We start from the raw sequence: 23,783 nt of genomic DNA, 5'->3' as shown, positions 1-23,783 counted from the left end.
CTGCTGACAGCTTCTTAAGGGTGATGTTATTCCTATCATTTATGAGAGCATAGGAAAGAAATACTGTATTACCCTTGAGAAGCTCCTCCTACAATTAATGGGACAGGATAAGATTTGTCTCCCCTCTTCTCCTTCATTTTCACCCCACCCCATCACAGAACAAACAAACTGAGAGATGGGCTCAGTGGTAAGAAAGATCTTTTTTTAATCTACAGCTGTGGTATAAGACAGGCTGGATATTAGCAACAGAAAGATGTGTTTGTTTTATGGGTGTGTTTGTTTCCAAAGTGTCTTAACCCTCCTCTCCAGCTCCACTGAGGAATATACTAACTGGACTTGACAAACCATGAACTAGGATCAAGGGAAGAGGGCAGAGGGGTAAAAAGGGAAGTCTATGTATGGTGAGGAGATGGGAGCGGGGTAATCGTTAGGGAAGGAGACCAAAAAGAGGAATCTCCCAGATACTGAGTGAAAGTTGGACTCGAGGTGACTAGGTAGGAAAAATAAGGAAATGTTTTCTAATATCTAGAGCTGAACTGTTCAATACAGTAGGCTCTAATCACATGTGGCTATGGAGCACTTGAAATGTGGCTTGTCTGAATTGAGGTGTGCTGTACATATAAGGTACACACTAGATTTTGAAGATTTAGTATGAAAAAATATATATTGCATCAATGATTTCTTTATATTGATTACATGTTAGAATGATGATATTTTGGATACATTGGGTTAAATAGATTATATTATTAAAATTAATTTCATGTTTCTTTATACTTTTTATAATGTGGCTACTAGAAATTTTTAAATTATACCTGTGGTTTGTGTTATATTTCTACTGGACAGCACTGCTCCAGACTGCATATTAACAATAGTTGATAATAAGATTTCATACCCTTATAAGACATGACAATCATAAGTCAGGGGTCATACAAGCTTAAAATATGACTTATTTAGCAGCTAAATAGATTTTATTTTTCACATTTGTCAAGTTAGTATCTTTTAAGAAGATAAAATCCATATTAAACCCCACCTTCAGGAATAAACCTTCTAGAGATTGAGATGAAAATATTGCAAGACTGTCTACGATATTTCAAGAAAATGTATGCATTTTCAACTTTACTCCCAAAGAAAGGGATTTAATATTAATTTTTTAGACTATAGAAAAACATATTCAAGAGATAGTAAAAGCACCAAGGACAAGTAGGTTTTGGGATGGACAGATTTTTTCTATGTTTCAAATATTTTTCTACATTTGTTTTTTAACCTATTTTTTAAATTGGGTTTTAGAAAACAGGAAAGATAACAATAAATGCTGGAGAGGGTGTGGAGAAAAGGGAACACTCTTGCACTGCTGGTGGGAATGTAAAATGATACAGCCACTATGGAGAACAGTATGGAGGTTCCTTAAAAAACTACAAATAGAACTACCATATGACCCAGCAATCCCACTACTGGGCATATACCCTGAGAAAACCATAATTCAGAAAGAGTCATGTACCAAAATGTTTATTGCAGCTCTATTTACGATAGCCAGGACATGGAAGCAACCTAAGTGTCCATCAACAGATGAATGGATAAGGAAGATGTGGCACATATATACAATGGAATATTACTCAGCCATAAAAAGAAATGAAACTGAGTTATTTGTAATGAGGTGGATAGACCTGGAATCTGTCATACAGAGTGATGTAAGTCAGAAGGATAAAAACAAATACCGTATGCTAACACATATATATGGAATCTAAAAAAAAAAAAATGTCATGAAGAGATTAGTGGTAGGATGGGAATAAAACACAGACCTACTAGAGCATGGACTTGAGGATATGGGGAGGGGGAAGGGTAAGCTGTGACGAGGTGAGAGAGTGGCAGGGACATATATACACTACCAAATGTAAATTAGATAGCTAGTGGGAAGCTGCAGCATAGCACAGGGAGTTCACCTCTGTGCTGTGTGACCACCTAGAGGGGTGGGATAGGGAGGGTGACACAAGAGGGAAGAGTTATGGGAACATATGTATATGTATAACTGATTCACTTTGTTGTAAAGGAGAAGCTAACACACTATTGTAAAACAGTTATACTCAAATAAAGATGTTAAAAAAAATAAAAAAATTAAAAAATAATAATAATTAAAAAAAAGAAAACAGGAAAGAGGCAAAAAAAAAAAAGTACCTATAGCAATGTCAAGGAGGGTCTTACAAGAGTTTCTCTGTAAGAACATGTGGTTCTCAGGATAACAGAAAGGGCCCCTCTTCCTCTGTTCACTATCAAGTGGACAAACCAGCAGCTGAAATGCCTTCCTTCCTTCCTATTGTGGTTTCCAGGGCTGAGTGTTCCCTGCCCATGTCCTGCTCTCAAGTGGACACTGCCTTTTATTGCGGGTTAAAAAGTCATTTCCCTTTTCACCACAATTTTTCAAAAAAGCTATTTTCCTAGAAACTCCCACCTGTTACTTAATCATGTTAACTGATTCCAGGTGCTAAGAAGAAGGTGGCTTGGGAGATGAGATAATCATGGAAGAAAAAATTGTAGCAGAATCCTCACCTTGTGCTCGGCAGATGTCCCATGGGCACGGTGGGGAGTGCGTAGGCCTTGAGAGGTGCCCAAGCCTCCTTTTGCCACATTTACCCAGAAACTATCTTCTGAGGTGGGGACCAGACTCCCTGCAACCAAGGTAAGGCCTGAAGTGTTGATCGTCAGTGTTCACTCAACAGATCTAAAACAGTTCAGAATTCCTAAGCAGATGCGCGGAAACAAAGAAAGAACAGGGTCATGACCCTGCCTTTGCTGGCCCACCCTACAGAGTGAAACTTACTGCGGCCCCAGAAGTTGGCAGGTCAACCCTACTGCTGGAAAAGGAACACACCACCCCACAAAAGTCCTGGTTTCATGAAAGAATCAGAACAAAGAACAAAGTGTAAAAATGCATTACTACTAGAGTAGCAGGAAAGCCCCCTTTCCAGACAACCAAGCAATTCAGATACATGCAGGGCCATCCGCATACCTGCAGCTCCCTGATCCTCAGGTGGCACAGATACAGAAAGGACAAGTAGGTCCCTCTCATCAGGACAGGATCCCTATCAATGGGCCCAGTCCCATCATCCAAGCCCAGCAGTTGTAGGGCCACTGCATAACTGTACTTTCAGCAGGCAGGAAAAATAGAACAAATGCCTTTCTCCTCAAAGTGGTTCAAAAAATTCACATATACCATACTGAAGTCATTTTATTTAACTTCACAATAGCCACTTTTAAAAAGTGCACTGGAAGGAAAATTACGGCTCTATATGTATAAATTTAAAAAGAAATTTCTCTTAACAAACACTCTCATTAAAAATTCAGTCCTAGGGTGAAACATCAGTTATCTGGTCTGCTGTAACACTCTTGCTTTTATTTCAGCTTCAAATATTTTTGAGTTCATTCTATGAGGCCACCATGACCCTGATACCAAAACCAGACAAAGACGTCACAAAGAAAGAAAACTACAGGCCAATATCACTGATGAACACAGATGCAAAAATCCTCAACAAAATATTAGCAAACAGAATCCAACAGCACATTAAAAGGATCATACACCATGATCAAGTGGGGTTTATTCCAGGAATGCAAGGATTCTTCAATATATGCAAATCAATCAACGTGATATACCATATCAACAAACTGAAGGAGAAAAACCATATGATCATCTCAATAGATGCAGAGAAAGCTTTTGACAAAATTCAACACCCATTTATGATAAAAACCCTGCAGAAAGTAGGCACAGAGGGAACTTTCCTCAACATAATAAAGGCCATATATGACAAACCCACAGCCAGCATTGTTCTCAATGGTGAAAAACTGAAACCACTTCCACTAAGATCAGGAACAAGACAAGGTTGCCCACTCTCACCACTCTTATTCAACATAGTTTTGGAAGTTCTAGCCACAGCAATCAGAGAAAAAAAAGAAATAAAAGGAATCCAAATAGGAAAAGAAGAAGTAAAGCTGTCACTGTTTGCAGATGACATGATACTATACATAGAGAATCCTAAGGATGCTACCAGAAAACTACGAGAGCTAATCAATGAATTTGGTAAAGTAGCAGGATACAAAATGAATGCACAGAAATCTCTGGCATTCTTATACACTAATGATGAAAAATCTGAGAGTGAAATTAAGAAAACACTCCCATTTACCATTGCAACAAAAAGAATAAAATATCTAGGAATAAACCTACCTAAGGAGACAAAAGACCTGTATGCAGAAAACTATAAGACACTGATGAAAGAAATTAAAGATGATACAAATAGGTGGAGAAGTATACCATGTTCTTGGATTGGAAGAATCAACATTGTGAAAATGACTCTACTACCCAAAGCAATCTACAGATTCAATGCAATCCCTATCAAATTACCACTGGCATTTTTTACAGAACTAGAACAAAAAATTTCACAATTTGGATGGAAACACAAAAGACCCCGAATAGCCAAAGCAATCTTGAGAATGAAAAATGGACCTGGAGGAATCAGGCTCCCTGACTTCAGACTATACTACAAGGCTACAGTAATCAAGACAGTATGGTACTGGCACAAAACAGAAATATAGATCAATGGAACAGGATAGAAAGCCCAGAGATAAACCCACACACATATGGTCACCTTATCTTTGATAAAGGAGGGAAGGATATACAGTGGAGAAAAGACAGCCTCTTCAATAAGTGGTGCTGGGAAAACTGGACAGCTACCTGTAAAAGTATGAAGTTAGAACACTCCCTAACACCACACACAGAAATAAACTCAAAATGGGTTAAAGACCTAAATGTAAGGCCAGACACTATCAAACTCTTGGAGGAAAACATAGGCAGAACACTATACGACATAAATCACAGCAAGATCCTTTTTGACCCATCTCCTAGAGAAATGGAAATAAAAACACAAATAAACAAATGGGACCTAATGAAACTTAAAAGCTTTTGCACAGCAAAGGATATCATAAACAAGACCAAAAGACAACCCTCAGAATGGGAGAAAATATTTGCAAATGAAGCAACTGACAAAGAATTAATATCCAAAATTTATAAGCAACTCATGCAGCTCAATAACAAAAAAACAAACAACCCAATCCAAAAATGGGCAGAAGAACTAAATAGACATGTCTCCAAAGAAGATATACAGGTTGCCAACAAACACATGAAAGAATGCTCAACATCATTAATCATTAGAGAAATGCAAATCAAAACTACAATGAGATATCATCTCACACCAGTCAGATTGGCCATCATCAAAAACTCTAGAAACAATAAATGCTGGAGAGGGCGTGGAGAAAAGGGAACACTCTTGCACTGCTGGTGGGAATGTAAATTGATACAGCCACTGTGGAGAACAGTATGGAGGTTCCTTAAAAAACTATAAATAGAACTACCATACGACCCTGCAATCCCACTACTGGGCATATACCCTGAGAAAACCATAATTCAAAAAGAGTCATGTACCAAAATGTTCATTGCAGCTCTATTTATGATAGCCAGGACATGGAAGCAACCTAAGTGTCCATCAACAAATGAATGGATAAAGAAGATGTGGCACATATATACAATGGAATATTACTCAGCCATAAAAAGAAATGAAACTGAGTTATTTGTAATGATGTGGATAGACCTGGAGTCTGTCATACAGAGTGAAGTAAGTCAGAAGGACAAAAACAAATACCGTATGCTAACACATATATATGGAATCTAAGAAAAAAAATGTCATGAAGAGATTAGTGATAGGACGGGAATAAAACACAGACCTACTAGAGCATGGACTTGAGGATATGGGGAGGGGGAAGGGTAAGATGTGACGAAGTGAGAGAGTGGCAGGGACATATATACACTACCAAATGTAAATTAGATAGCTAGTGGGAAGCTGCCACATAGCACAGGGAAATCACATCTGTGCTTTGTGACCACCTAGAGGGATAGGGATAGGGAGGGTGGGAGGGAGGGTGACGCAAGAGGGAAGAGATATGGGAACATATGTATATGTATAACTGATTCACTTTGTTGTAAAGGAGAAACTAACACACTATTGTATAACAGTTATACTCTAATAAAGATGTTAAAAAAAAGTTAAAGACGTTGACAATTTTTAAATTAGGAAAGTATTTTTAAGAAGAATAAAAATTTCTCATATTTCCATTACTTAAATTGTAAAAATAAAATATTTTTGAGTTAATATGTAACCTACATATTAATCAGTCAATTGTCTCCACAGTGTTTAATCCATTTCCTTGAGTCACCAATAAATGATTTAATTTTACCCTGTCTCTTTCTTCTGCTTGACAGGCTCATTAGCACACGGGCTAAGACTTATTTGTGCTGGGTCATTTTCATCTCGTTCCACTGAAAGATCATCTTCCTTCATGTTTTCATTCTAGCAAAGAAGTAGCATTAGTTGAATTACATGAACATTCACAACACTATTAACAAAATCAAAGTTGGGTCATCACAAAATTAAATCTCATGATCCAAGGCACATTTAGATGAACAAGTAGAACAGCATTATGATCCATTTCAACCTGACATATGAAAATCTGGATTTCTACAATAAATTAGAGGTTGCTGTTTTTACTATGATTCATCTTATGAAAAGTGGACACACATATTTGTAGATGTTTGGAACCTTGAACCTCTCTAATCTAGTCTTGTCCCAGGCTGAGAGAGATCAGTGGATTAAACTCCTCTACTTTTTAGCTATATGATTTAATCATCTAAAGTCTTGATCCCGTTTTCACATTTGTAAAATAGCATGAAATTGAAAAATAAGTTGCTGTGAGAATTAAAGGTTAGAATGTGTGTAAAGCTCAGTGACTGGTAACTCATAGGTGTTCAGTACATGCCAGTTCTCTCCTGGCCAGGGATGGCAGTAGTCAGTCAGCCCTGTAGGATCTACAAGAATCTGTGGTTTACACTTATTTCCACAGTCATCTTTCCTAATGTCGAGAAGGATGAGGTCATGCACCCAGGCCCTAAGGAAAACTATGAGGAAGGTGACATTGACGTATGGTCCTACCCCTGCCCTCTGGGCAGCCCCTTTCTTAGTTGCCCTCTCTGCCTGAACCTGGGCATATACTCCATTCTCATAAGATGTGCTCTTTCACAGTGGCTGATCCTCATGAAAACACTGAGTGTCAATGGCTTAGTTGGGTTACTTGTATTCTAACAGTGGTTCTCAGAATTCCAACAAGCCCTTATGGTAGAAACTGTTGGTTGTACCCCAATATCCATTTTCCTCTTTTCCCACAGTACTTGAATATTTAGCTTGGCACATGGACACCCAGATACAGATGACATTTCCCAGCCTCTCTTGCAGCTAGGCATAGCTATGTGACTGAGTTCTGGCTAATGGAATGAAAGTAAAAATGCCATGTGGCAGCTTCTGGGAATCGCCCTCAAGTGGCAGCTTCCCCATCCCCATTTTCCATTCTGCTGCTTAGCACATGAATGTGACAGCTGGTGCTCCAACTCAGACCAAGTGTTGATCTCAGGTATGGCGGCCACATTTGTTGGAACTTCAGGATGGAAGTAGCATGGGCCCCTGAGGACTCCATGAAGCACAGTCATCACATCAGCTCTGTACTTCCTACCCCTGGATGTTAATATGAGGGAAAAATAGAGAAATTTCCATCTCCTTTAATCCTCTGTTATTTTGTTTTTAACTACGACCAACACACAAACCTAATCTTAACTAATGAAGTCCCCAGGACTCTAAAGATAGACTACCTAGGGAGGGTGGGAGAGAGGGTGATGCAAGAGGGAGGAGATGTGGGAGCATGTGTGTATGTATAACTGATTCAGTTTGTTGTAGAGGGAAAACTAACACACTATTGTAAAACAATTATACTCCAATAAAGATGTTAAAATAAATAAATAAATAAAGATAGACTACCAGTTTTTATGACAGGCAGTGGGGAAGAAAATTTTGGACAGGGATATTGGGAGGAGATGGTGAAAGAGAAAGTTGTCTAATCGGGTGTCTCTAAGTGGCTTCCCATTCTGCCTGCGGGCAGAGGTACCTCCTGTCTGTTCCAGGTAAGTATGTACATCAGTATATTTCTGTGTAAACATCCCACAAGCCAAGGACTGGAAAAGACCCTAGGATGTGACATAGTGCACTCCTGTTCCTTAATATAGGAACACAGGATCATCATCCCTCTGTTATTAAAAAAAAAAAAAATCATAGGAAATCCACAAGGGGGGTTGAATTTTGAGAGTTTCTATTTGACCCAGAACATTGGGTGAGAGGGGCTCTACAGAAGCCTTTTGCCTCCGGGACTTATATTGCTCTTGTGTTCAGCATTGCCCGATATGGCTCCAGAGGGAAGCCTAGGAGTCACAGCTTTTCTCTGTGGGGTTGTGACTTTTTCAGCTGCTTCTAAAGTTACCCAGAATTACACAGGAAGGAATAGGAAGTGATGTCAAGTTACAGTGAAAGACACTTTGAAGGAATGACTGAACAAACCACAAAAATACTGTTGGACCGGCAGATTGCCAGGAAGAAAGGAAGCGGGCACAACAGGCTAGGGTGAGTAAAGATAGACAGCCCAGCATCCTCCCGGAAAAGCGAACCAGCCACAGCCCACAGAAGCAAACTGCTTAGGAAATGCCGAAAGTCCGTGAGTGTATACCCCTAAGAGAACTGGACACGGCGCAGTTAAGCAGAGGGCTAACAAGAAACCAGAATGTCAATATCACCTATGCTCATTCTCTCTTCCTGGGTAGGTTAATTCTTTGACATTTACACTGCCTTGTGGCTGGGTCTTTGAAACCAGAATGGCTGAGTTCATGTTTTCTGACAGTTCAGAGATTTCCACTGATCGCCAATTTCATTTTCTCCTGGAAAATTGGCAGGGGCAGTGGAGTGGGAGGTAGAGTGGAGGGAATAATTAGGGGAAAAGTAAGCCTATTATGTATTCCCCACCTGCCCAAATGTCTCTACGGTTTACTTGTGTATACCCACAAAATAAAAAGACTAGAAGGATACATACCAAATGTTAACAATACTGTTGTTATAGTTGGGTGATAGAATAATGGGTGATTTTTATATTCTCCCTTGAACTTTTCTATATTTCCCGAATGTTCTGTGATAAATACATGTCACTATTGTCATCAGAAAATGTTTGTTTTTAAAATGTCCTATTGAATTTAATGACGAAGGCCAAGAAAAAGGTGTTTCATGTTTCCCTAAACTTCCTGTACATTGGAGCTACCACATACAACACCACTTTTGTGAGAGCACACCACGTACTCACTATATTGCATTATCGCTGGAGATGGAGGGGAGCAGGAACACAGATGGGGAAAATGGCTGTCCCCTTCCTCCCTCCTTCGTGTGGCCAGTGAGAAGAAGCAAAAGAAGAGGCAAAGGATGCAGTGTTTTCTGCCACTTCACCACTCCATAAAGTTAAAGAACAGCGACCAATTTAAACTGTATCTTTAGAAATATGATGGTCAATAGCAGTATTTCATGTCTGTACATAGTCATTTTAATAATCAGGTGTTTTTGAGAAGAATGGAGTTGGACACAGTAATAGAATTACAGGTCTGGGAGTATCTACGCAGGGTTAGCTGGTCCTTCTTCTGATCAGGACTACAGTTAAATTATCTTAAGTTTTCTTCAAAAGAATATCCCCAAATGCAGTCCATTTGGATCAGAATTATCTCTTTCTAGTTATACACCGTTGTCAATTAACAAGGACATGAAAATCTGACATTTCTGCTTTATCTCCCAAACCCAGATCTTTAAGTGTATGTGGAATTAGAATTGTGTTTAAAGAAAAGCCTTCAATGCTAATAGTAAATATAAAACATTCTAAAACTCTCTAAAGAAAGGTTACTGGCCAACAGTATTTACTAAGAATTTTTCAGAAACTGTTCTGAAGTTGCACTACATTTAGTGTCTGTATTCTCTCAGAGCTGTCAGAATGAATAGTCCTCTGAGGTTTGCTTTCCTTCATGCAGAAGGCCCTTAAGAAAGTTATTTTTCATAGGGTATTGGTGTTCAGAATCAGGATGCTGCCCAGCATACACGTGCTAAAATTCATACTTCACTGCCATGTCCTTGCAAAATAGTAACAGAGCTTTAAAATTCATATCCACATTCCTGTGACTCCTCCCAGTTGCCACCTTTTCCTTAATCCTAATCTCATCTGACTAGTATTCAACATTCAGAATGACAACACACTACTATTGGTGCTCTGATCCTGCATAAAGTGCTTGACCAAAGCAGAAATACTGGAGGAGGTCACAAAGTAACACCCACAGGAAATGTGAAGGAAGGTAGAAAACTATTGGCTGTTGCCTCAGGATTTCCTTTTTAAAACCTGGGCTATTTTGTGTTCCCTACTTGGATAGCTCTTCTTCAGGTTGTGTGCATAGCTGACTCCTTCTTGTTCATCAAATTTCAGCTGAGATGCCCCCCACTCTGAAAGATCTTGGTTGACCTCTCTATTAGAGGATGCTCCTCTCTACCCCACTGCCCTCTACTTCTTGTTTTCTGCATGGCACCCACACATTAGAGATGTAGATTTACTTCTTTGTTACTCGTTTATCGCATGTTTCTTTCCTTAAGCCCAGCACAATTCATGGCACAAAAGGTAGTACCCACGCAATTATCACTGAATGAATGAATGGGAAACTGGAAAACTTGTATGACACTAATATGTAGGGTAATCTGTGTGTGTGTGTATGTTGTGTTTCTCCCCATGTTCCACCTCTAGGAACTATAGATATTCTAAGTCTCTTTAGGGTCTATTTACCATAAATCAGCTTGAAAATACAGTGTTCACATTTTTCTCCCTTTGGTCAATTCCAAGAACTAGCCAGAGGAAGTGGTATTTTTTCCCTTCTTTCCTTCCTTCCTCCCTCCTCTTTTTACCACTATTGGCCCCCAGGAGTTTAGTTCTCCCTACTCTCATAGCCAAGGAGGAAAACAGCTTTGTGGTGATGGCCCTCAGATGTTAATACCAGAACTTCCCAGGTAATTTCATCAGCATCATTGACTGTCAGGATCCTAGGGGCAGAGGTCTTGTTCAGAGATACCTGGGCTCACTCTGCCTTCACCCTCCTCCTTTCTTCCCTATTCCCTGTGTCCTCCCCCACAAGTTTGGTTCAAGAAGCAGAAGAGTCAGATGTTTTAAAATTTCCCCTTGTTAGTAGAAGGTCTTCTTAAATGCTGACATATACCTCAGTGTGAAACAGCAATGGACTAGGAAAAATGTGGCTGTTTTCTCAACTCTGGCAGGATATTAGCTGAAGAGGGGGTATCACTGGTAGCTGCATACCCTGTCATGGAATTCAGGGCCCAGGGAGAGCCATGCTATGATATGCTGCATCTCCTCCTGGTCTGTGTGGCCAACTCATTTTTCATTAGATTCTCTAGATTTTTGTCTACACATTAAAAAGGTAAAGAAGGTGTGTGTGTGTGTGTGTGTGTGTGTGCGCGCGCACGCGCGCGTGTATGTACACACAGGCATGCTTCCAGCATGTATCTGCTTACAGCCAATCTGTAACTCGTTAGATGCATTTCTGGCTTCATTTTCCCCCATACCCACCTTGGGATGGTGGACCATGACAGGGCTTCTTTCTCTAGCATTTTACTAAACTTCTCCATACCTGTGACTTTATGTGTGATTTTTAGTCACTCTACAATTATCTTTAGGGGTGAAAGTAATAGAATTATTATGCAGAATGGGCTCACTACAAATTCATGCCCTCTTACTTTGACTGGGCTCTCTGAGCTGCATCGTCATCCTTATATTCTTTTCTTGCTGGTGGTCCTGTGGCCTTCCCCCCACAGCGATACCCCTCCTCACGTGTCACTCATACCTTCTACCTCACTAATGCAGACCTCCTACTCCTCTCTCTCTCTGAGACAGCCGGGGCCATTCACAAGCTCCAGAATCTTATCTTTTGCACCTGAAAATTCTATGTACCTCATTCACCTCCAGGGAAGTGATGCCATTCTCCTTTTCTCAAAATTACTCCTCCACCTGGTTTCTTCATCCCATTCCCTCTTCTTTCCCCAGGGTCATCTGTTTCTCAGATTTACCCTTTCATGTCTTCCATCTCTTCTTCTCCACTGCTCCTTCCTCTCAGACTATAAACACACCAAGTCTTCCCATCTTAAATAAACAAATGAAACAAAACTCTTCCCTTAGAGCAACAAACAAATAATAGCCAATTATAGCTCCAAAAATCTTATAGTTCCATTGTAAAGATAAGTATCCACTAGCTTTGTGTAGAAACATCTTTTCATTGCCAAACTCCATGCCTATCCTATGTAGCAGATACCTAACTGGCTTCCCTGCCTCCAATCTCTCCCTTTTTCAATCCAACTAATAGCCTGCTGCCACATTAATCTTCCTAAAATACAGTTTTGTATATATATCACTTCCCTTATAGGATATTAAGCACAAATTTCCTTACTCTGGAATTCTGGGCATTCACAAGATGCCCCTCTCCCCCCCAAAAAATAACCTTCTCTTCACTCTATTTCCATGTGTCTCTTCCACTCAACCTAACTGAGCTTGAACACTCCATATACCATATCTCCTCTGCACTGTTGTTCATGCTTCCCTCCTGGAATACGCTCCCACTTCCCTCTCCACCACCACTTCCCTAAGCCCTATGTTTCCTTCAAGCCCAGCTCAATTTCCTCCTCCTTCAAGAGACCTCCCCCAATAGAACCTACCCTGTGAAGATCACTTTCTCTCTAAACACTCACAATATTTAACATCTGTCCAACTCATCTAGTGTTCAGCACTAGAGTGTGCAACTTTGCATTAGTATTTATTGGTTGAGTATAAGTCCCAGCAGCAAGAACATCTTGTATTACACCTCTTTATATCCCTCTTTTAAATTATCATTTAATATTTTTTATAATGAAAACAAACCCAGCTAGGTATACAGCTTTTGGGGGAGGATCTCTAAAAAAACTACCAAAGTAAATTTCTAAGGTCTACACAGGTGGTGAGTTGAACAGAAAGGCGTATTGGTTATTTCTTCCTGTTGTACCTGGTAGAGGTTGATGTTGCTATAAATAGTCTCCCAGATTTGGTCATAGTTGCCCTGATGCAAACCCTGGGAAGCCACAAATATAGGATGAGATGAAGCCAGCGAGACTATTTTTGCAGCATGATCTTGGAGCACTTGCACTACTCTCTCAGGGTTGGAAATCTTGAGTAGAAGACAGAGGAGAAGGGATGGTTGGGAGAAGGGTTATTCCCTTCTTTTCAGCAAGAATCTGGTCATGTACACATGAATAAGAAAGAAGTTCCAGGTGGGACTTTATTCAATTAAAAAATAAAAGTAAACTCAAACATCATGATTCCCTTAGGCATGTTCCTCCATTCAACACTGTAGCTATTCATATGTACACAGCAACTTGTTTAAAATTCTGTGATAACCCCCTCAACACAACAGCAGGTGCACCCCCACATGTGTTGTGGCACCAATGCAAAGATAAACACTCATCAGTTTTGGGTTTTTCTACTCCTAGGAAGCTGTCAGGAGATAGAGGAGGAGGCAGCTGGGTAGTGTGAGAAAAGCACAGGCTTTGTAAGGACACAGACCTTGGCTCATATTCCTTCTGGAATCCTGGCTTTTCATGCAAAGCAGGACAAGTCAACCTAACAAGAGCACTAGTGAGGTCTCTCCTAGGATTGCTGCAATAATGCCTGGCATGTTATAAGTGCTGAATAAATGTTCCTTTTCCTCCTCTAGAGGTAAAAAATCAAATAATAGTCCCAGAGCTGAACTTCTACTTCAATGATACACATATTACCATATTTCAATTATTTTAATACCACAAGGAACCTCAAAGATAATTTAGTCCAATCCCCATCAAAATCCCAGTGGCATTTTTTGTTGAAGTAGAAAAATTCATCCTAAAATGCATATGGAATCTCAAGGGACCCCAAATAGCTAAAATAATTTTGAAGAAGAAGAACAAAGTTGGAGGACTCACACTGCCTGTTTTCAAAACATATTACAAAGCTACATTTATCAAAATGGCGTGGTACTGGCATACATTAGACATATAGACCAATGGAATAAAATAGCGAACCTAGAAATAAACCCTTGAGAGTATAATCAAATGATCTTAGTAAGGGTGCCAAGACCACTCAAAAGAGAAGGGACAGTCTCTTCAACAAATGGTTCTGGGGAAAAACTGGATAGCCACATACAAAATAATGAAGTTGGATCCTTATCTTATACCATATACAAAAGTTAACTGAAAATGGATTAAAGATCTAAACATAAGACCTAAAACTTTATAAAAACGGGAAAATTTTCATGATATTGAACTTGGCAATGATTTCTAGGATATGACACAAAAAGAACAGTCAAAAAAAAAAAAAAAATCAGGGACTTCCCTGGTGGTCCAGTGGTTAAGACTTCGCCTTCCAATACAGGGGTACGGGTTTGATCCCTGGTCAGGGAGCTAAGATCCCACATGCCTGGCGGCCAAAAAACCAAAACAGAAGCAATATTGTAACAAATTCAATAAAGACTTTAAAAATGGCCCACATCACACACACACACACAAATCTTAAAAAAAAAATCAAACATAGACAAACATGACTACATCAAACTTAAAAAATTCTGTGCAAAGGACAAAATTAACAGAGTGAAAAGGCAACCTAGAGAATGGGTGAATATATTTGCAAATAATATATCTGATAAGGGGTTAATATCCAGAATATATAAAGAACTCCTACAACTCAACAATTTAAAAATCAAATAACCCAACTAAAAAATGGGCAAAGAATTTCAAAAGACATTTCTCCAAATATGATATACAAATGACCAAGAAGCATATGAAAAAATGCTCAAAATCACTAATCATTAGAGAAATGCAAAGCAAAACCACAGTGAAACATCACCTCATATCTATTAAGATGACTAATGTAAAAAAAAAAAGAGAAAGAAAGAAAATAACAACTGTTAGTGAGGATACAGAGAAGTTGAACCCTTTTGCACTATTGGTGGGATTGTAAAATGCTGCAACTACTATGGAAAATACTATGGAGCTTCCTCAAAAGAAATTAAAAACAGAATTATCTTACAATCCAGAAATTCCACTTCTGGGTACATATACAAAAGAACTGAAAGCAGGATCTCAAAGAGATATTTATACATCTGTGTTCATAGTAGCATTATTCAGAACAGCCATGATGCGAAAGCAACCCAAATGTCCAACAACAAATGAATAGATAAAATGTGGTGGACACATACAAAGAAATATTATTCAGCATTAAAAAGGAAGAAAATTCTGACATATCCTACAACATGGATGAACCTTGAGGACATTATGGTGGGTAAAATAAGCCAGTCACAAAAAGACAAATACTGTATACTTCCATAATATGTGGTACCTAGAGTAGTCAAACTCATAGAGACAGAAAATAGAATGGTGGTTGCTAGGATCTAGGGGGAGAGAGGAATGAGGAGTTACTGTTTAATGGGTAAAGAGTTACAGTTTGCCAGATGAAAAGAGTTCTGGAGAGGGATAGTGATGATGGTTGTACAACAATATTACTTAATACCACTGAACTGTACACTTAAAAATGGTTAAAATAAGAGAGGGTGATGCAAGAGGGAAGAGATATGGGAACATATGTATATGTATAACTGATTCAGTTTGTTGTAAAGGAAAAAGTAACACACTATTGTAAAACAATTATACTTCAATAAAGATGTTAAAAAAAATGGTTAAAATGGTAAATTTCATGTTTTGTGTATTTTACCACAATTTAAGGAAAGAGAAGTAAAAAGGGAAAAAAATAATATAAAGGGATTCCATGTAACCCTCACTCTGTTTCTCCCAATGTTAATATCTTGCAAAACTATAGTACAGTATCACAACCTGGATATTGACATTGATACAGTCAAGATATAGAACAGATTCATCACAAGGATACTTCATGTTGCCCTTTTACAGTTACACTCCCTTCCCTTCCCCTCCAGTCTCTCCTTAACCCCTAGAATCCATTAATCTGTTCTCTATTTCTATAATTTTATCATTTCAAGAGTATTGTATAAATGGACTCATACAGTCTTTATGGGATTGAGTTTTTTTCACTCACACAGTTCTCTGGAGATTCATCCAGGTTCTTGAGTATCTCAGTAATTTGATCCTTTTTTATAACTCATTGCTATTTCAAGGTATGGATGTACTTCAGTTTATTCACCCACTGAAGGACATCAAGATTGTTTGCAGTTTTTGGCTATTGAGAATAAAGCTGATATAAATGTTCATGAAAAACAAGGAAGAAGGAAATCTGGTCACATGCTACAACATGGATGAACTTTGAGGACATTCTGATAAGTGAAATAAGCCAGAACAAAAGGACAAATACTGTATGATCCTATGTATATGAGGTATCTAAGAGCAGTCAAATTCAGAAACAAAGTGGAATGTGGTTGACAGGGGCTAGGAGGAGGAGGAAATAGGGAGTTGTTTAGTAGGCAGAGAATTTCAGTTTTGCAAGATGAAAAAGTTCTGGAGATCTATTTCACAACACTGTGAATATACTAAACACTAATGAACTGTACACTTAAAAATGGTTAAGATGATAAATTGTATGCTATGTGGGTTTTTTTACCACAATAAAAATAAGGTAATTTAGTCCAATATTTTGGTTTCACAGATGAGGAAACTAAAACTCAAAGAGGTTATGTGACTAGAGCAATATCACACGAGACTTAGTGTTAAAGCTGTACTAAAATCCAGCTGTTTTGACAATTGTTACTCTCTAGTGAAAGCTAACAGGATATAAAAGTTTGGCGATTAGATTAGAAAATTCCAAATATAGCCTTCATAATGAATCCATGACTAACATTTTTTAAAAGTGGAAAGAATTCAATTTTTTGATAACAGACTTTTATCTACAAGGGATCATGGTTATTTTTTTTACCTTCAAAAACTTTGCTTGGAGTTGCATTAATACATCTGTTCTCCATTCTTTTAGTTTGGTCAAAAGCTTCTTTTGCCAAGGATCACATTTTGGCTTAATCTAGTGGACAAACATGTTCACATAAACTTACAATATAACAGAATGGTTTTCAATAAAAGCTGCAAGCAAAGATAATCAAGGACCTTCTGAAATGGGATCTGGCCTTCAGTGCTAGGAAGTGTGCTAGAGCATGTGAAGTCTTGGAAAGGGTCTGTGTGGCTTCACAGATCTGTGGAGGGAGATGGCAACAGCAGTTCCTGTTTGTACCTGGCCTATGAGATGCAGTAGCTCCATCTGGGATGACACAGAACTATCCACTGGCAGAAGGGACCCCAATTCCATCAGTGTTGGGCATTGCACTTAATTTATGGGGCAAGAAGTTTGTCCACAAAAACTCCTTGTGGCGGCACTTCCCTGGCGGTCCGGTGGTTAAGACTGTGCTTCCAATGCAGGGGGCGTGGGTTCCATCCATGGTTGGGGAACTAACCACAAGGCTCGTAGCGCAGCCAAAAAACCCCCCACAAAACCCCTTTTGGTTCCACATGTAAAACTTCACCTTTCATATTAACAAGTTGTATTTAAAAAATTAGTACTATGGCTGTAAATATCAATACATCAATACACTGTTAACTCTCAAATTTAGATCTAGCTCTAAGCTCCAGCCTGTTATATCCAACTATCTCCTTGATATTTATACTCGAATGGCAAGTGTAACAATCTAAAACAGAAAGCCTGGCTTCCCCTATACCAACCACCTATTTGCTCAAGCCCCAGATTTAGGAATAATCTGTGGTTTCTCTGCTTTCCTTCCATCCATCTTTATCACATGACTTTTCTTTCCTTCATGATACAGTTGATCCTCATTATTCATGGGTTTCGTATTTGTGGATTTGCCTACTAACTAAAACTTATTTGTAACCCCAAAATCTATTCAGAGCTTTCCTGGACAATCATGGACATGCACAGAATAGTGAAAAGCTTGAGTCACCCAACTCCATATTTCCAGCTGAGGTCAAACAAGTTGACATTCCACTTCTTGTTTCAGCTTATACTGTAAACAAATGTCCTTTTTACAGTCTAGTTAGTGCCACATTTTAATATTTTTTGTGCTTTTCGTTAGCTATTTCACTGTTTAAAATGGCCCCCAAGCATAGAGCTGAAGAGCTCCCTCGTGTTCCTAAGTATAGGAAGGCTGTGATGTCTTACAGAAGGACGTGTGTTCGAAAAGCTTCATTCAGGCATGAGTTATAGGCCATGAGTTCGATGTTAATGAATCAACAACATATATAAAATACAGTGTCTTTAAACAGAAACACAAAATAACTAGTTATGTATTGATTATGTATGATGAACCTAACCCCATATTTCCCCTATGAGCTGTCATTTGGGATTTGTTAATTCAGTGTTCATGGCAACTTTATAGAACATAAACACCCCAAATAATGAGAATCGACTGTATTTACCACTACCTCAAATCATCTCATTTAATTTGCTCACTTTTGTATTATTGTGAATTGTGTATCTCCAGCACCAAGGGCCATGCCTGACACACAATATGTAGTCAATAAATAGTTTTTGACTAAAAAACTGGATTTACACAGCTCAATTATAACTTTGTTATTCTTTGTTCTTGCCAAGTAGCCAAGGTCACTAACAACAAGAAAGGAGTTCTGACACAAAAGAGAGGGGCACGGGAGTATGTGGGAACTTCCAGAGAGGCAGATCAGCCTGGCTAACTTCAACATAGGCCTGAGGCAGGGAGGAGCTGGGAGATGCTGATACACAAGGCCAGGTTCTCTGAGCTGCCTCTCCTGAGTCAGGTAGGCACCTACCTTTGCTCCTAGGGGACAGTTTGCTGAGGGCATTGAGCAGAGGGGATAGTAGGGATCTGACAGATCTGATGCTGCCAGGTTGCCTGGCCTCCTTGGAGGACACTTTATGACACTGCTTACATCATTCACAGGTGACTGTCACCACACGTCTCCTTACCTTTATAAAGGAAATCCAGTTGGCTCTCTTTTTCAAGGCCATACCACGTCCTACCAAACCCAAATTCTCCACTTTAGCTATCTCAGCGTCATAATCTGGAAATGTTTGCATTCTCTGTTGCTCCATGAAGATGCTTTGAAATTTTGGGGAAACCTAAATAGGATTGAGAAAAAAGAAGTGGAGCCCAGAAAAAAAAAAAGTCTCAGGTTGTAGGAAATTTCAGAAACAGGTACTGATTGCCTCTGAAACAGTCCTGGAGACAAACTAATTCATAAAACATGATTCTATGACAGTAACAGGACCTTAAAGGTATATACCTAAGGGGCACATGTATTTAGTCAGCCCATTACCATAACTGTGTGTCGTGTTACTTGTTCCAAATATCTGCTCCAAAGATTAGAAATAATGTAATATATTTATTTATATGTATTTTGAGCTGGACCATAAATGGGAAGTAAACTGTCCATCTTTGGAAACACATTCCCTTTTCCTGGCCACCTGGTAAATGAGAAAATCTAAGGGTTAGATAAATCCTGCTCCCAGAAGCCTGACCAGGATATTGCTAGAGAGAGGGTCCAGATGCTAGGGCTTGTTAAAAATCTTTAAGGTACCTCAGTCAAACCCCTCACATCTCAGTTCCAGACTGGGGCTACCAGTGTGTTCTATGATATAACTTCCTACTGCCAAGATGCAGATACTGCTTCCTCCCTTCTCCAGGGCAGACCCAGGCCTACCGAGCTGTGCGAGCACCTTCATCAGTGTACCACCCACAGGGCATCATGACTTCCTCAGTACAAGGTGAGCTTTTTAAGGGATCTCTAGAATCTACCACATGTTGATGGTTGCAAAATAATGTGGATGCTCTTACTGCCACTGAGGTTACAAATAGTTAAAATGGTAAATCTTATGTATATTTTATTACACACACACAGAGACAGACAGACAGACAGGCAGAGGAAAAAGACAAAGAGAGAGAGAGAGAGAGAGAGAAACTACCACAGTGCTGGTACACACTAGGGCCTCAAAAAAGGTTTCTGGAATAAGTTCAGTGAGTCACAGAGCTAAAGATTCTTCCACTTTTAATGCTGGTACCTCCCAGGCTGTGCTGTCCAATTCTGTTGCCCCAGCCACATGTGGCTATTTAACATTTAAATGCAAATTTATTAAAATTAAATAAAATTTAAAATTTAGTTCAGTTACTCTACCCACATCTCAAGTGCTCAATAGCCACATGTGACTAGCATTAACACATCAGACAGACAGACAGATAGTGTTAGTCTAAGGCTAGGGTGGCAAACTTTTTCCTAAAGAGCCGGATAGTAAATATTTTAGACTTTGCAGACCACATGGTCTCTGTTGCAACTACTCAACTCTGCAGTTATAGTGGAAAGCAGCCACAGACAGTACATAAATGAAATGGCATGGCTGTATTCCAATAAAACCTTACTGTAAAAAAACTAGGTGGTGGGCTATAGGCTGTAGTTTGCTGACCCTGCTCTAGGGCATTAGAGAACCAAAATAAACACTCTTCCTGTTTGTAGAAATTCTTCCTACACAAAAAATTTGTTGTAATGTGATTGATTATCTTGGAAGCACAATTAGCATTGCGCATAATACTGTTATAAGAAAATCAAAAGTAGAAACTATCTCTATATAAAGAAGACAAGCTATCCTTTGGGGACAGGGCTGCTCTGTGGGAGGGCTCTGCAGCCTCATGTTCTTTTGTTATCATCGATGATAGTCTACTGTGCCATAAACTACTTTTATTTATTTGGACTCTTTTTAAACACAATTTGTTCTGATTCTGGTTTTTGTCTATCATAATACTTGCTGATAATGAGGGTGAGGATATTCCCATAGAAACACTCTCTGCTGAAGACAGTGCTGCTGCTGATATGAAAAGAAAGACAAAAGCTAAACATCATCACCTTCAAAGAAACCAGAGGACATGTAATACCACTGGTTTCAGTGAGCTTAAAGAGTCTGTGTTACATACTAATAAAAATAATCCTAGGAAAATAATGCTGGAACAAATACACATGGATGCAAAACTGCAAGGTCAAAGCAAATGGTGATAGAAGAAACAGTGGCTCCTTCTTACACGAAGAGTGTTCAAAAACATACAGATTTGATCTTCGCCTTTTTGGATTAATCAACTTACTATTTTTACCTAGCAAATATATATATTTACAAATATTATACAACCAGAGCTAGAAAAATATCTTTATTGTTGAAACTCTGGCTGAAAACTTTATTATTGTAAATTCAAGGTTCTCTGTATATAATCCTATTTTTCCCTTTGAAACAAGTTTTAACATGGCTTGATAGGATGATTCTTTTTCAAGGAGGTACAATGCTATGTGATAGCAGATTAGACTGCATGACTTTAAAAATCACTACACAATATACACTGTATTGAATATAAAGCATTTTGCCAATAGGAGAGCTATTGGAACAGTTTCTGATAATCAAAGGGCTTTAGACACTAAACAACTCCACAATATAAAACTGCCAAATCTTGGCTATGTTTACATTATCTACTATGGATTTTAACCTACCATTTTCTTTAAATTCCACTGAAAAATAATCCTACAATCTCTCTGGGCTGGATATTCAAGGGTCTCATAACTCTTACAGAGAGAAAGTTCAACTGCTAGTCTACATTTCACTTACTACATTTTATCACTCTAGAAACAATTGTGGCAGTATGAATATTCAACTTTGTGGCAAATACTAGTATTTTCTTTTATGAACACCTATATTTGTATTAAGAAAGAATCCATATAGTACCAAGGAAGAAAAGTTCTATCTCCTTAGAAGCATCCCTTAGCTCTTCCATGTCATATGGGATACTGAAATGGGAGAGCAGGAGCCTCAGCTGAGGTTTCAGTTCTTCTGTTTCTGTTGTGTGTTGGGGCAGAAAGAAAGCAGCTTCTGTTCTTGCTGGCCCTGAAAAAAATCCAAAATCAAGAGCATTAACACCAATGAACACCAGTCAGGGAGAGAAAAAGGAGAGTCCTTTGAGATAACTGGAGTCAGGGCCTCTTCTGCTGATGGGGAAGACCATTCTGCTCCATGCCCAACCTTCTCTTCCACAATTTGTAGACTGTCCCACACTCAGCCAGGCCTATCTGACAAACTCTTGGTGCTGGCTTTCTGGGGGAGGTAGCCAGGACTCTCCCTTCTCACAGCCTGCAGGAAAAACCCAACATATCTTTTGGGGAATGACTTAGTGGGAACAGAACTACCTATAGTCCTTTGGGGTAAACAAAGAATATGATTTATAAGTTAACAACTTAGGAGAAGCTGAGAACCTTCACCTCCTTTCGCCTGGCTCACTCCAACTCGTCTCTAAGCACCCAGGTTGGACTTCCCCCTTGAGATGCTTTCTCTGATTCCCCACAGCTGGGTTGGCTGCCTCTCCAGGTGTACCTGGTAAATTCATCACTCAGAGTAAAAACCTGATCAGGTTTCTAAGTCATCTGTAATACAAGGTAAGGGCAAGAAGACTATTAAATTGATTCAGATAAGCAAAGTCTTTAAAAATCATGTAAAATTAAAAATGAAAAGAACCTTAGAGATCACTTCAGCTGAAAGGTTTATTATGGAGATGTGTAAATTGAGGCCCGAGGAGATGAAATGACCTAAACATGCAGGCTCACAGTGAGGCCACAACAGAATAGGCCTAGAGCTCAGTACTCCCAACTTCAAGTTCATTGCTTTTTTCCTCTATTTTAATTGTCTAGTTATAAAGAGGGAGATAATAATTTCTTTTCTTTTTTTTGGCAGCCCCACATGGTATATGGGATCTTAATTCCCTGACCAGGGATCGAACACGCACCCCCTGCATTGGAAATGTGGAGTCTTAGCCACTGGACTGCCAGAAGTCCCCAGGATGGAGATGATAATTTCTAAGGGAAGTGTTTGTTATTTTTTTCCAACAGAAAATATTAAATTAACACTTGTTAATTAAGAAGATACAATTTGGGGGAATTCCCTGGTGGTCCACTGGTTAGGACTCAGTGCTTTCACTGCTGAGGGCCAGGTTCCATCTGTGGTTGGGAAACTAAGATCCCACAGTCTGAGTGGTGTGGCCAAATTTTTAAAAAGATATAACTTTTTGGTATATAGAGAAATTTCAAGCAAGATCAGGTGACAAAACAGCACATGTGCAAAATCACAATCTTCTTTTTTCCACATTTCCCAAGGGGAAAGAAGACTTCTTACCTGAAACACTGGTATTCATAGAGCCTGGAGATGTAGAACCCTGGATGTTAGGTTCAATGTCATTGACAGGGACCTTTTCATTTTCCTGACCAACCTTGGGGACTTTGTCAACAGCTACACTCAGCACTTTGGAGATGGGCAAATACTGGAGGGCCTACAGAAGGGGACAACCAAGAGATCACACATCAACTCAGTTCTCACAGAAGCTTCCAGACTTTGTTTCAGGAGCAGCCCTTGCCTTTGTAGAGGAGGAAGGAGGTGGAGGTGGGCCTCAGTAACTTGCCCAATCATGAAAGGTAAATCTGAAGCTGGGGGACCTGGTGATATGACCACCTCTAAGTGGCCTTAACCTCTAGGCAGGTCTACATTGATCAACCACCCATAATGGACAAGGCGTCGTGTGAGGTGCTAGAGATACAAAGATAAATAAGATATGGACCAAATTCATAGAGTTCAGAGGTTAGTGGGGGACCCAGGACTTATGAGCAGATCATTACTATCATTACTATACCATGTGACAGGGGAGAGATGATTCAGAGGTAGACCCCCATAGTGACTGATTGGGGAAGGGATGATGTCAGGATGATGGCCAG

The 23,783-nt window shown here is 39.3% G+C and overlaps 1 protein-coding gene across 1 annotated transcript in view; it reads right to left on the bottom strand.

Moving 5' to 3' along the window:
• LOC131767797 (uncharacterized) overlaps nt 1–22,302 on the bottom strand; it is a 47,159-nt gene extending 24,857 nt beyond the window's left edge. The window contains 5 exon segments of the mRNA XM_067011195.1: nt 6,277–6,389; nt 16,936–17,034; nt 18,964–19,116; nt 21,754–21,912; nt 22,284–22,302. Coding sequence (XP_066867296.1) covers nt 6,277–6,389; nt 16,936–17,034; nt 18,964–19,089 — 338 coding nt within the window. The 5' untranslated portion in view covers nt 19,090–19,116; nt 21,754–21,912; nt 22,284–22,302.
• Nucleotides 22,303–23,783: the final 1,481 nt, after the last annotated feature.

The sequence above is a fragment of the Kogia breviceps genome, chromosome 13, assembly GCF_026419965.1.
Source record: "Kogia breviceps isolate mKogBre1 chromosome 13, mKogBre1 haplotype 1, whole genome shotgun sequence".
Taxonomy (NCBI): domain Eukaryota; kingdom Metazoa; phylum Chordata; class Mammalia; order Artiodactyla; family Physeteridae; genus Kogia; species Kogia breviceps.
This window is presented reverse-complemented; position numbering and strand designations above follow the sequence as displayed.